Raw genomic sequence first — 14,203 nt, forward strand, 5'->3', positions numbered from 1 at the left:
CGCGCAGCCACATTTCACTGTAAATAGTTAGAAACTTAAGATGTCAAGCTTGTGGTTAACTAATGCAGTGCAATGCAGTGATTAAACATTTGAGAAACCTGGTAATACTAGCTGGGGTACTCCTAGAGTAAAGAGACCAGGATACTGTAGCAAGTAAACAGCATATCTAGGTTTCTGATCACTCTCTGCCATGCATGCAGGTGCATCATAGATTCAAGTTAAGTAGTAGTTGATCTGATGATTAACATGCTAAAATAAATGAGAAGTTTGACTTTGGTAACACAGATCATAAATCATTTTGTCTCATAGCCAGGGTATTGATGTGCATAACATCTTGTAGACACTAAAACTCTGTAAATACATTTAAATTGTGCTATTTGGTGGTACAGTACCTATGGAGCATTTTCCTGTACTCAATTGCCACTTTCACTGGATCTGTATGATTAACATAGTAAGAACTAAGAAGTGTGTGCATTTACAATCTTGGTCATGTTCCTAAAAACAAAAAGGTCAAAATAGTGTTTTTTGAAATAAAATACACATCCTTTTCCAGTCTGATCTGAATCTGATATATCTGAGCGTGATATCATGCCCCTCTCTGTTCTGTCCCAAACAAAGCTTTACCCTCCTTACTACGGCAGATGAGCCAGAATCTCCTGCCTGCGGGTCCCTGCTACTATTTATAGACACTGGTTTCTCTACCTCATGATGCAGACCCCAGACCAGATAGCAGCATCCCTTCTCACCAATCTAGGTTGAGATTAATCTGCCAGCCTTTACGGGATCAGTGATAGACGGCCCTGCGCGGTGAAGAGAAATAAATCAGCCGTTTCTCGGTTGGCCCGCTGAAGGCTTCAGGGAGAACGGGAGCAGAGAGCACGTGACCAAGACTCCAGGGGAGTCTGGATGAGAGAGAGGTGGAGGAGGGGCAGACATGTGACCGGCATGATGAATGTAGACATAATATACGTTCATGCTATGTTGTCATTTGCTCACCATGAAGCTTTTTTTCATCATAAGCCTCTTTTCTTCACTCATTATCGATTTGTTTCTGTGTACATATTCCTACACACCGTAATTATATCCGCAGCATGCACAATGCAGGCAGCACTTGTACTGTACATACATCACGCATAGGCCCACTAATGCTCACAGTTCCTCTGCAGGCAGTGGTGTGATGGGGCGGAGCAGTGTCGATGATTAAGCTACACACAGGGGAAGAGGAGCAAAAGGCTTCAGGCCTGGACACGAACCGAGGACCAGAGGATGTTCTAATGTCCCACTGTGTTAAGAGTGCATGTGTGTGTTCATGTCCTGTATGTGTGCACAGTGCAAGCAATTGTGCAGTGATGGGAAGTGGAGAATCGTGACCTTGAAAGACTTGACATTGGATTTCACTAGATTTTGATTCTGTCGATGTATGCAGTATAGCTTCAAAGTCAATATCCTGCACTGACAGATATTCTTACAGTAGGTAATTAGCTTTTGGTTTTATTTTTATTTATTCAATTCCTTAGTAAGAAACTCAGGAGAGAAACTTGTATGTGGATTTTCTATTATTAATGCATGTATTAAAGCACTCCTTTGTACTTTGAAATAAGGAAGAACATAATCTTCTTACAAATGAAAAGTTAGATTAATAAACAATAACGAACACGTTTGCTCAGGTTTTGCTGCTATAGCCTGGCTAATGTTAGCTAATGTGAGCAAACTGTAGATAGAAGTTACATTATACACAACTTACATTACTGACCAAATGTTATGAATAGATTGCTCTTGCTCTTGTTATACTACATTACAATGTCACTGATAAACATGATGCCTAACAATGCCTTTAAAGTAACCATGTGTCATTATCATGTCATTCATGGCCACAAAGACCCTAAAAACTTGGCTAAAGTATTTCATAAGCATAACTAAATAAGAAACAATCAAAGATAAAACAGGGGGTATTTAAGTTTATCAAATACTCAGTTTATCTATTTTATCACAACTACTGTAGGTGATAGAGGTTCCATCAGTGATTGGTAGTGACCAAACAACCCCACAACTGTCAACATTGCTAAATCCTGATTGATCCACGGAGGTACAGTATATGTGACATCACCTTTTTCCAGTGGAGCCCCTCCCACTTCAGACCAGTTTTAAAAAAAAATATTTTTATAATTTACAAAATACAGAAATATCATGTGAAATGACCAAAACTGTTCCATTACATTACATGTCATTTAGCCGACGCTTTTATCCAAAGCGACTTACAATTGCTATATATGTCAGAGGTCGCACGCCTCTGGAGCAACTAGGGGTTAAGTGTCTTGCTCAGGGACACATTGGTTGATGTATCGCAGTGGGAATTGAACCCAGATCTCCCACACCAAAGGCATGTGTCATATCCACTGCACCATCACCACCCGAGTTGGGCAGAAAATTGTGAGATCGTGCAACACCCCATAGTAAGAAACTGATTGAGAATATACATTTTGGGGGCATTTAAACTTACTCTATTGACTTTAAATTAAACACAAGCTAATCTACCTCCATGTTCTATTGCTGTGTGCACAACAAAACCTGAAACCAGCCTTTTAAATAAAAGGATTTATTACAACAAAAAAATACAATAGCACAATACCTCAGTTACCATCAGTGTTCCTCTCTGAAGAATAGGTGTCTCTGGAGGTACTGGATCTAGAGTTACACGTTTCCAAGCAGGTGGGGCCACGCACAAGTTTCCCACAGGTTGATGTATTATTTGTCATTGATTTAAACAAGCCGGATGTATGTGGGGAACTGCAAAAAGCACCGATTTCATTTCACACACTAACTACCAATTGCACTTAACACAGACGTTTTAATCAATCTGCACTTTAGAACGCAGTTACGGACAGAGGTCTCGCTTGTAAAAGAGATTCTGAATCTAAATGGGAATATTCCTGGTAAAATAAAAGGTTAAATAAAGAATAAGAAAGGTCATCAAGTTAAATTCTATACAAGGAAGGTAGACCTCTCAACACCTGATTCCACTCCTCCGGCTGCTACACGTGCGGTCTGTGTCCCAACCACTCTTCCTAATGAGTTTCATGCCCGACATTGTTAAACAATGCCTGAGGAGGATCGAGTGATTGACCTGAAAGGGCCAAAAAAAGCCAGTGTGTCCTTTGGATCACCAGGCAGCCACCGCCCTGGCTTTTGTGAACACATCTGGTGACCACTGGTGAGCGGAAAAAGAACCAATTATTGTAGGAAAGCAGGAACTGAAAAAAAAAGTGAACAGAACTATGTGTCTTTTTACAAATACACACACCTGCACATACACCGACTGAATGATAATCCAAACTGCTGCAGTTACAGCTACTGATATTCATTAACCTGACATGGAACAAAGGATGACACAAACTTAAAACTCTATCCAATACTCAACATCTTGTGGTGTATTTTCAACTGATACAGTCCAAAAAAAATCCAGCCAGCAGTGAAAGGGACCTGACATGTGTGCTTAAACTTAGAGGATGCTTTCTGAACATCCTGTTCCAAAAACAGAACCCTCTAACAAGACTCATCTTACCGCATCTTATAGTCACATCTCTAAATCTCCTCTAAAATGTGCTCCAGTTTCCTCCTGACTCTGACCTCTCTCTGAGAGTTAACAGCACAGCATTCGTTCACATGCAGACCACCCTGCCACAGCTGAAAACCAGTGAGCGAGTGTAATTCAGCTTGTCATGGCAGTGTACAGCCTGGAGCTACTGTAGTGACAATCAATAGGAGACTGACTTTGTTGATTGAGGTTTGTATGAATGCAGGAATTGCTGGAGGGTACTTTTAAATGACCATCAACGGCATTTTCATGTAAAGGAGCACTTCGCCAATGATAACACAAGCCTTACGATGTCATCAGGTTTATGTTGCTTAGAATTTTTAACAGAAAGCCTGTATTACAAACTGGAGGTGTGGAGTATAAAAGAAGTGGGCACTTAGGAGGCAGTGATGGTCTAACAGAGTTCATAGATAATGTTACGAGAATCACAGTTGGGAGCACTTCTTCAGCTTGGATCCGCATGAAACTCTCCTGGTTGAAATATCAGTCCAACAAATGAACAACTGTGTTAGAAAAGACCTGGGGTCTCATTTATAAACGTGGCGTACGCACAAAACAGGGCTGAAAATGTGCGTACGCCACTTCCCACACAAAGGTTGTGATTTATAAAAAACAAATTTGACGGGAGAATGTGCGGTCCTCCACGCAAACTCTGACCCATGCATTAGGGCTGGACGATTTTGGCTAAAATCATAATCACGATTAATCGAACAAGTTACCTCAATTACGATTATTGAACGATTATTCTAAATTTTTTTTCTTTTCTTATACTGTAAATATGTTCATGGTTATTTTTTCTAATGAAAGAGTGCATAATCCTATCTTTGTGATTCTAAAATAAGGAAACAACACATAGATAGCAATTAATGCTTATTTATTAAATATTTCAAACAACTTAACTGAAATCTACAACAGTAGATTTTACAATAAAATAAAAATGTCTTATAAAAAAAGTAATTTAAGTTTTAATGTAAAAAAAAAAGTTTCCTAAAAATGTAGAAAATAAATAATAAATGTCCATCATAAGATTAACGGGAACCTGTGGTTAACTGTCATTTCGGAGTTAAACTCCACAAGCGTGTCCTGCTCACCGGCCGTCACACACACACACACACACACACACACACACACACACACACACACACACACACACACACAGAGAGCAGCAGGCAGAGGCGGGGTCTGTTCCGAGTATAATAAAACCCCGTCTGTGTTGAGCAAAACATTACGTGAATTACTACGAGAATGGACGTGCATTTAATATAGGAAAAGTGCTCAAGTATTAACATCATTTGTTGTTGTTGTATGTGACGCTAAGGTCTAGTGACGATGCTATAAAGACAGTTGCCGTGCTTGCGTCGCTCCCTTACCCCTCCTACCAGTCCCTATGGCCACTTGGCCAGTGGGAATGCAAACGGGAAAAAAGATTTTGGGGGAGAGTAGTTCTTAGAACTGCTTAGAAGTGTACTTTTCCTCTAAAAAGTACAAGTACTATCCGATCGGAAAGCACCTATGGTCGCAGACTGGACAGGGCGGAGTCACGTGACTACACACACGGCGGCCGTAATATGTTTTAAAGGGAAAGTACATTAACACACAGTGGGCGGCCGCGGAAATATTAATAGGATTAAAAGACCGAAATAACCGACTTGGTAAAATTACGTCGGTTATAGGCTCTGAATTTCGGTTACGATTATTTTTCGATTAATCATCCAGCCCTACCATGCGTACGAACATTTTGGAGACAAAATAGGAATTGGTGACGCAGATGGTGAGGTGGTGAACTGAAGTCAGACTGCAGAAAGTAATTGTGGGAATACCGATTACTCGTAATATTTTCAAGTATTGATGTCTCACGCACATTTTTTCACTCCATATCATCCACGTTATCATGAAGATTAAATCCAGCAGTGTTAGTTGCGCTTGTACTGAGTGATAATCGTTCCATAAACACCTCCAACTCAAATCTTAAATAAAAATTTGTTCTTAATGTTTAATCGGCGCTGTCTCACCGTCACATTGTCCACTACGGAGTGCAGGAGGAGGAGATGGCCCGACTGCATGGAATACCCTACCATTAGATAACTGCAGAACACAGTGTAAATAACTAAATATCTGTCTTTAATACTGTGCATATATCATCAAATGTCAAAGTCTGGAAATACAGCCGTTAAGCTCTCGCGCAATCGTTACCCTTAATGTCCTTATTATCAGTCCGAACTTTAATACTGTCCGTGACCAAACCTGCATGAAGAAAAGTGTGTTTGCCTATTACACTTTCGTCTTCAAATTGTATCTCGGGGTGGGGGATACCACTAGTTGATGCTGTGTTGGCAAGGTGTTAACAATCACAAATTGTTGTAAACATATAAATACTGCAGTGACGCCCATGCGTAATGCTGCATGATGGCACTGCTGGCACTGCAGGAGGACTACGCTAATGGAAGAATCAGGAGAAAAAGAGACTTCAGGGACCATGATGATGACTGGCTAATATGCCGATTTAGATTCCCTAAAGCTGAGCTCTTGGATCTATTGGGTCCAGTAGAGAGGGCAACGCGCCGGAACCGTGCCATCCCAGTCCAAATACAGGTCCTCGCCACTCTGGGGGCAACCGGCTGTTTCCAGAGGGAAATGGCAGACAGCTAAGTGTTTTTTTATATAAATATTATATATAATCTTCAACTTTATCACTAAGGCTTGATTGGATATAATTTATAGTTCTGTTAAATCTTATTATATACGTCTGGTATATCGAAGCTGTTCCCGAGTGCCGTAATGCCTGCCGTTTTGGACGTATTTTTAATACATGTAGTTATCAGGTTTCCCTACACTGTGCAAGAACAGGCCGAAATTATAACTCAATTTGCAGCAATAACTGAACGTCTGACAAGTTTTTTGCTTCTTCTCCGCCAGTCATCATGATTCGGTGTAATAACTGCCAGTGTCATTCATATACTGATTAGCATTCATGAGCTGCTTTGCATTGACTATTTATGGTTAAAAATGGCCGTGTACAGGGCGGGATAAGAGGCTGATCCAAGTACGCACACTTGTAGGTAATCTCTGATTTATAAAGGGAACATTGCTTACAGGTGTGCGTACACACGGTTTTATAAATCTGACTTTTTTTGGCGTACGCCATTTTGGGCTTTTGGGCGTACGTACACTTATAGTAAGGATCCTACGCACAGTTTAATAAATGAGACCCCTGGTTCTTTGATAGAAACAAAAAGTCTGTGCACATAAATGTGAGGCGAGACTCCAAAAAGGTGCAAGAAACATCAAATTGCAGATCTATAACTGATGTCATGTGCGCTGCTAATGGTGGGCAGAAGCTAAAGATTGTTTTTGAGAGGACTGAATTTAGTAAATTACATTAACACTTACTTTAAATGATCCAGGTCCATTTTACCATGTTTATTACAACAGAAGTTATATTCCTTTTTGAGTAGTAGCAGTAGAAAAAAAAATACAGTAGTAGAAGTGTTTGGGACAAATTTACATCTCCCTACCACCCAATCACATCCCCTATTCTGTCACTCCCCATTTTTGCTACCTGTGCTCAAGCTTCGCTATGCTAACCAGCAATCCAGTGTTTATTGAGTTTGACACATCGCGGGGCATATTAACTAGCCAGTGATGTTATCTTTCATACGTAACTAGTTATAAAACAACAGAGAGAATGTCTTCAAGTGTCAACACCAGATGTGTCAGAGATTATATTCCATTTTCTTGGCCAGTATAAATCACAGACCTATTGATTCTCACAAGCTCCTTTCCAGGAATCTATGTGCATTATCACATCACGCTCAGGGAAACAGATATGTGACCTCATTTCTATGTGGGATCTCTCCTGAGGCTTTCACAACAGCAGGGATGATGAATGTTTACATACCTATACCTTGAGATCTAGGCCAGAAGGCATACTCTAAAAATCATATCAGATCAGAACTGTAAGGCCAGAAAATAGTCAAGCAGATGGGGTTTCATCACCTGACACGCCAGATGGTTTGTTACACAGAACAACCAACCACAGGAGCCGTGATGGAAATTGTTTGGAAAAGGGCAGGCATTTTCAAAAAATATCTGGCTGGATGAACCATCCATCTCTCACCTAAACCACGCCCGTAGCTTCTCACCAGACACCGATTGATTCAGTAAGATGGAGTTCAGATACAAGATGGATATGTCATCCTGTGATTCTTGCGTGAAATTAAGAATCCAGCTGTTGTGCAAAGTAAGGCGTTTCATGCAAAATCCGTAAGACTTAATGTAAATCTGTCCATTTACTTTCAATCTGCTTTAGTGGACTTTCTGCATGTGCTAAGAGCCAGAGTGATTCTATAGCTTGTAGCTAGCTGAGCGGGGAGACGGATTATCAGCAGTCGTGTTGTCATGGTTTTCATCCCTACAGATGGCCATGGTTACCGTGGCAATGGCAGCAGGATCAGCATCGGCTGCATCGCAGGGAAGAATATGCTAAGTACACTGGGAATATCTCTTCATCATCACTTCTTTCTAACCTTGTCGGAGAAGTGATAACACTGCCCTCCAGAAACAGCAAGGGGGGTTAAGATTTTTGATAGCTTCTTGGATTTGAACTAGCAGGTAGGACAACTTTCTGCATGTCCTAAAAGCACAAAAAGACCAGAATGAATCAATGTACGTGACAACATGCTCAAACAAATCCAAAGTTCCTGGCTTTTTTTGCCCGTCTCTCCCTCAGAGATCACCAGGGTCAGTGTAGCGGGTATAAGCTCCTGTCTCGCCCCAGAATGACAGTCCCATCTGTCAGCCAACCTCCCCGGGACCTTTCGCATTCACATCAGGACAACTGGCCCTCTCTGCAGCACAGGAGGAAAGGCTCCCGCAGCCTATCAACTATACACGCATTAACATTATGCAGTTAGAAAAAAACGTAAGATTACATGCAAGCTTTTTCCAGCTAATTTTTGTCATCTACTGTATCTACCATTTAATCTCAATGTCACAACAATAGTGCATCCAAATCAGTCTTATACTTGTTAATAAATGTACATTTCTGCATGTTGCCAAAAACGGCAAAACTCAGTGGTAGCCAACTATTTTAGTCTGACTATTATATTTGAACTGCAGCAAAATCAATTAAATGCTCACCCTCTTACAGCTTGAATCATGTGAATGCAAGATCAGAGTAACCTACCTGATAAATAAATCCTTTGTGGTCCACTGAAAGCATGGTGTGCCTCCTATAAGGTTGGGGCAGGATGCCCGCTAACTCCCCTTGTGCTTGCGGCAATGGTAAGATGAGAGGCTAAGGCTCAGGGCCTGAGCCCCAATCTGGACTCAGAGTTTGCGTTTGTGATTGTATGAAAGTCAAAGAGAATAGCAGACAAAGATAGAGTCAGCTTCTCTGTTGGGGTATTAGTCGAACCCTCCTCTTAGCCAGACTCCTCAGCCGCTCTTCCCATGCTGGAATATGGCAGCAATCTCACTCCGAAAGACCCACGAACACAACATGAAAACAAAAGCAGGGAGCTCAGCACAGCTCCGACTCTGCCTCCAACTGCTTTCATCCAGGGTTGCATCAAATGTTTTCTGACAAGAGTCCATCCGCCAATCCCCCCAGAGAGATTAGTGCTCTGACATCACGATGCTGTGCCATGCACAGTTCTGCTCCGCTGAGCCTCCAAGCCCTGTAGCTCTGTTACCTAAGAGAATCCTTAGGTCACAGGGAGTCAAACACCATCCTGTACAAGGGGCTTCACACACCAAGTACACCTGACAGCTACATGTCACTACACACCTCAAGTAGAAGAAGCAGTGAGCAGGATTGGCGGTGCTGTCTTACCGGATACATTGCATGCATCTTTAAGTGCATGTGTCTGAGTGCGTGTGTGTCTGCACAACCTACCTGAGGCAAAGAAGCTGCTCTCTGGCTGTAGTGCATTGTCAGCGAAACGGTGATCGAGGCGTGGTGTCCTAGAAACCGATCCGGAGAAACAAGAAACTATTTCTGCTGAACTGCCTGAGACGTCAAATTATAATAATGCTGTCTTTGTGGTTTATGTCATCTGATATTTCTTAAAGTTTTCAATAGCAAAGATGACTTTGTATTAGACAGAAAAACTACAATACACAATCTAATTTTCTATACGTCCCTCTCTCCTCTTTTACCACCCGTCTCTCACATTCTCTATCCAGCTCCGTACCCTCTGCCTGTACCTACCTCCATACCCTCTTCACCCTCCTCCCCACTGACACCGCTATAATTAACCATGGAAAGGAGCACAGCCGGTCCAGGCTCCTAGCTGCGGTAGGGAGGCTTCCTGCCTGCCCGCCTGCCTGCCGGTTTTGCACAGTTGGATCACCAAATCAAACTGATCCAAGAACACCACACTCAAAAGAACAAGCTTCACACAACTACAGGAGACTTCCTCCGTCTGTTCCCACTGATCTTCTCCAACCCGAACAATCAACCAGCCCCTAACTGGATAGCCTGGCAGAGAGCCTGCTGTTATGTCAGGGTTGTAATTAGGAACACACCACTCATATCCAAGTCAAATCTAGGACCAGGACTACTCGAGTTCAAGTCGAGAAGTGGTTGACAGGAGTTCGAGACCAGCAAAGAGAGCCATCTCTAACTGTACAACAAATTATACTATAGCCACAGAAAACACAGTCAGGTGATCATTATAATCATGTACAGGGAGATTTCAAACAAGGTAACAGTCAACGGCTTCAGTTCCTCTTTACCAGCTGAACAACTTACTACAGTATTCCACAAGTTCCTACAGGTTAATCCCCTTTTCATACCGGTGCAAAATTAAATAAAATATCTATTAAATGACAATTTTTAAAAAATAATTTTAAAAGCGGCAGAAATGTTTTGACAAATCCAAAATTGGTGCAGACTCAAACGAGTCTAAGTCAAACCAGGTACAAGAGGCAAGTCACAAAAGAGTCAAAACGGGTAGGCAACAAGACCAAGCAGCCAAGACGGAGTTATCAAGTTTGGATTCAAGATTAAAGGAATAGTTTGACACTTTGGGGAAAACAATGAGATGTAAATGAGAGGTAATTGATAAGATTGATACATCTCTGTTGTAAAAGAGTGGTAGCAATCTTCTCATCTCAGCAAGAAAGTAAATAAGCATATTTCCCAAAATGTTGAACTAGATCAGTGTAATGCCATAGCACTAAAACGGTCGGAACTGGTGTTTTATCAGTATTTGTACTGAGCTTGTGTTTCAATTAATTCAAACACTAAGATTTGCGATAATCTATTTAAGATCATTAAATTCCAATAATCTAAGTAGTAACCTCGGCTCCAAAGGAGTACAAGGATTAACACTGCAGTGATCAAACAACTAAGGTGGCAAATATCAATGCATCCTCACAATATTTAGGAAAGAAAAAATCCTAAGGGGTAAACATGAAGTTCTAGAACGTGGAGGAGTCACAGTTTAGCCACTGGCAGACACTTTGTGCTCAGTCTTGTCCTCAGTCTGGCTCACAGCCCACAGTTGCATAAGCAATATTTTGTCAGAGCAAATGACAGATGCATGCATCAAAACTCTTCGCCACGACTGGCTCAGTTGTCTGCTTACACGGATATTATGTGGGCTATTAAACAATTTCACTTAATTCCTATTTTCTATTATTTGGTTACCCAGCGTGTTCTCAGCCTTGCTGGGCTGCCAGATGCAGAGTGACATGTGTGACAGTTGTGATCTAAAAATACACAACATTTGTTAAACAACTGGCTAATGAAACATATAAACTAAATGCATCTGTGCAATATTACTGTAGATTACAGATTATAGAAAAAACATGGATTACCAGCAAAATGTGATCACAACAGAGCCATCAGGAAAACAGCCTGCCTGGAATCTATCATCAACACATTGTACTTCAAATATTAAACGTTTAAGTACTCATTCTGAAGTAAAATGTCCCCTGTGAAAGACATACTATATGACCTCATTACACTGTTAATACTGATGCATCAATGTGTAAGTAGTATTTTACAGCTGTAGATGCTCGAGGTGGAGAGAGTATTACTTTATAGATGGTTAAGTAGGTCTCGGTTAAGTAGGGCCTCAAACAGTTACTTTAATGAGACCATCTGAGATGCTTAGAGAAATGCATCTTTGGTGGACTTGCTTACATCTCAGACTTCCGAAATGTGACAAGGGGCCCAACTAGACACTGCTGAGCAACATACACATTCATTTGGTGTTGTGCTTGTGCCACCTGATGAATATAAAGATGAAGAGAATGAGATGTACTCACCACATCTTTATTTTCTTGGGAACTTTGTTCCTGCAAGTCAAAGAACAAGAAATAAGTCAACAGGACAAAAAGGAAAGCATGCAGATACATAACTGTCATGCCAGCTGCTCATGAAGTAAGCTCAAGTGTCCCAAACTCAAAAGAAGTGAAAGATGTTGGTCTAGCAATGAGGCATTCAGATACAGTGCTTCTTGCAGTAAATCAAACATACTCTCATGTTTGACCTTGGGAACCTGGAAACCTGGTTGAATGGAGTACAATAGGATAGGTTTTTCTATAGAAATATAGTTAAGACCATGTTTGTAACGAGGAGTCCCTGAAATTAGCACCTCACATACCCATACACATCCTGCTGAAACCATGACAACGCATTGGCTTGCTGCGTAGGCGAGGGACAGGAGAAACGGCAATGAGTTACAATGACAGGGAAGCAACCACACTGCATCGAGACTGCGGGGGAAACAGAACAGCCATCCCACACCACATCAGCCCCGTCAGGATTCACTGTACGCTGTGAGCTCTGGAAAACTAAGTCCTCATGTAACCCGTCCAAAATTAGAACAAACAAGTATTGATTTGCCTCCAGAGCAATCACTGCTTTTAAACATGGTGAACACGAAGCAATATATTTCATTTCTCTCTGGCATTGACAGTGCATTGAAGGCAGCACTTCTCAGCGCAGTCTCACCTGAATGCTAATGAGGAGGGGCTATGCCTTCAAGTGGCTCGATGTTTTATATTTAAGGCATGCTTGTTTGACATTCTGCCAGTGGGCTCACGGGCCTCTGGCCTGGGCAGACACAGATTCGACCCCTTTGTTCCCTGCTGTACTCAATTTACATATGTGGGGGGGTGGACGACACATGAAGGAATTGCATTACTTTTTTACTTTATACGCATTTTGTGACCATAATAGAAATTCATAAACAGGCCAAATGGGTTAGGAATACATTGTAATATTCCAGTGAAGCTCCTCATGGAAAGATGGAAAGACAGCGAGCTCATTACATCCAACTGATGAGGCATCATACTGTACCTCCCACTGTTAGGATCATACACTTCATGCTCTCATCTCAGTGTAACATCTCAGACCCGCAGTACTGTATACATAAAGCAACAGATTGATAGGTTTCATAAAGATTATAAAAACTGGGTGGACAGGTAAAATATGATTTGGCTGAAAGGCTACATATTAAAGGAGCCTTTCCATGTAAGGTCCAAATAAATAACCATAGCTGCTGTGTAACATTGTACCAACCTGTACAGTGCATCACAAATGCCTTTTGTGTGAAGGCAGACGTTTGTAGTGATCCATATCATTTTTTGCCTAAATGTGAATTGTGGTCATGGCGAAAATATCAATTTTGCTATTCATGTTTGTCACGATATCCAGGCGACACCAGTAAAGCAGTCAAATATAGGTCATTTTGAAATAGAAATATGAATCATACACTGATGTGACGTTTCATCCCAATTGTGCCTGCTTTATTCTAAAGAGAAATTACATAAGCGGATGGCCAACAGTCCATTCAGCTTTGTCTAAGATTCAAAGCTACAGTTTATGGAAAAATTGAACATAAACACAATAGCGTGTCTATTTACCGTTGGTAAGAGCGGCTCCATTTGAGCTCCTTGATCCGTGATGTCCATCTTTTCTTCTACTTGGCTTCACTGTAGTCAAGTCGTGATGCGCTGCTCCGCTTCTGTCAAACGGTGGTTGAAGACGGGTTTTTGCGTTTTCCCCTTTTTCCCCCCTCACATTCACCGGCCGGGTTTTCTCAAATGGAAGTAGCACAGCGTTCTGGTCCTGCCCTACATAATTTACGCTTGAAGGTGGGAGGCAGTGCAGTTCCTATTACACGCGTTCAACCCTGGACGCGGCGATGATGAGGCGCACAACTGACACACGGAGCCGCTGTGCGCATACTTGTATCCAGAAATTCATTTGTGAGGGCTATTCCTCCATGAACGTGGACTTATAGCCACACAAACAGACATACGTTTTATTCTAAATGAGTGTAGGCTCTCTTGTAACAGGCTATTTCCCATGTGCCCATGTGAATCACTCAATTGTGAATTTTAAACGACTTGGCGTTTCATCCATAGGGTAGCCTATCTCAATTATAGTCTCTCATAGGTAGCCTACAATTTAAATAGTTCTGTAGGATATCTTTGTATCATGAAATCCAGCAATACCAATCATGTTGCAATGCCTTCTTAATGTAGGGAGCGTGCCTTGTTTGACGGACACGTGTAGCCTATGGCCTGCGCCATAGAGGCCCTTTGTTAGAACTGGTTGAAAACAGCCGCAGACATCATTGTGAACCGAAT

General features: G+C 41.6%; 1 protein-coding gene across 5 annotated transcripts in view; it reads right to left on the reverse strand.

Annotated features, from left to right (window-relative positions):
* The window catches only part of LOC116044478 (sodium-driven chloride bicarbonate exchanger-like), a 47,146-nt gene extending 33,168 nt beyond the window's left edge, over positions 1-13,978 (reverse strand). For 2 of the 5 annotated variants that reach the window (XM_031291714.2, XM_031291710.2), the window contains exons 1-2: positions 13,475-13,978; positions 11,873-11,902 (exon numbers count right to left, since the gene is read on the reverse strand). In XM_031291714.2, coding sequence (XP_031147574.2) covers positions 11,873-11,902; positions 13,475-13,522 — 78 coding nt within the window. In that variant the 5' untranslated portion in view covers positions 13,523-13,978. Of the gene's footprint in view, positions 1-8,780; positions 9,181-9,491; positions 9,723-11,872; positions 11,903-13,474 lie in introns of those variants that run through there. The other 3 variants (XM_031291715.2, XM_031291712.2, XM_031291711.2) reach the window with 3 other exon arrangements.
* Positions 13,979-14,203: the final 225 nt, after the last annotated feature.

Source organism: Sander lucioperca, chromosome 24 (assembly GCF_008315115.2).
Source record: "Sander lucioperca isolate FBNREF2018 chromosome 24, SLUC_FBN_1.2, whole genome shotgun sequence".
Classification (NCBI taxonomy): Eukaryota; Metazoa; Chordata; class Actinopteri; order Perciformes; family Percidae; genus Sander; species Sander lucioperca.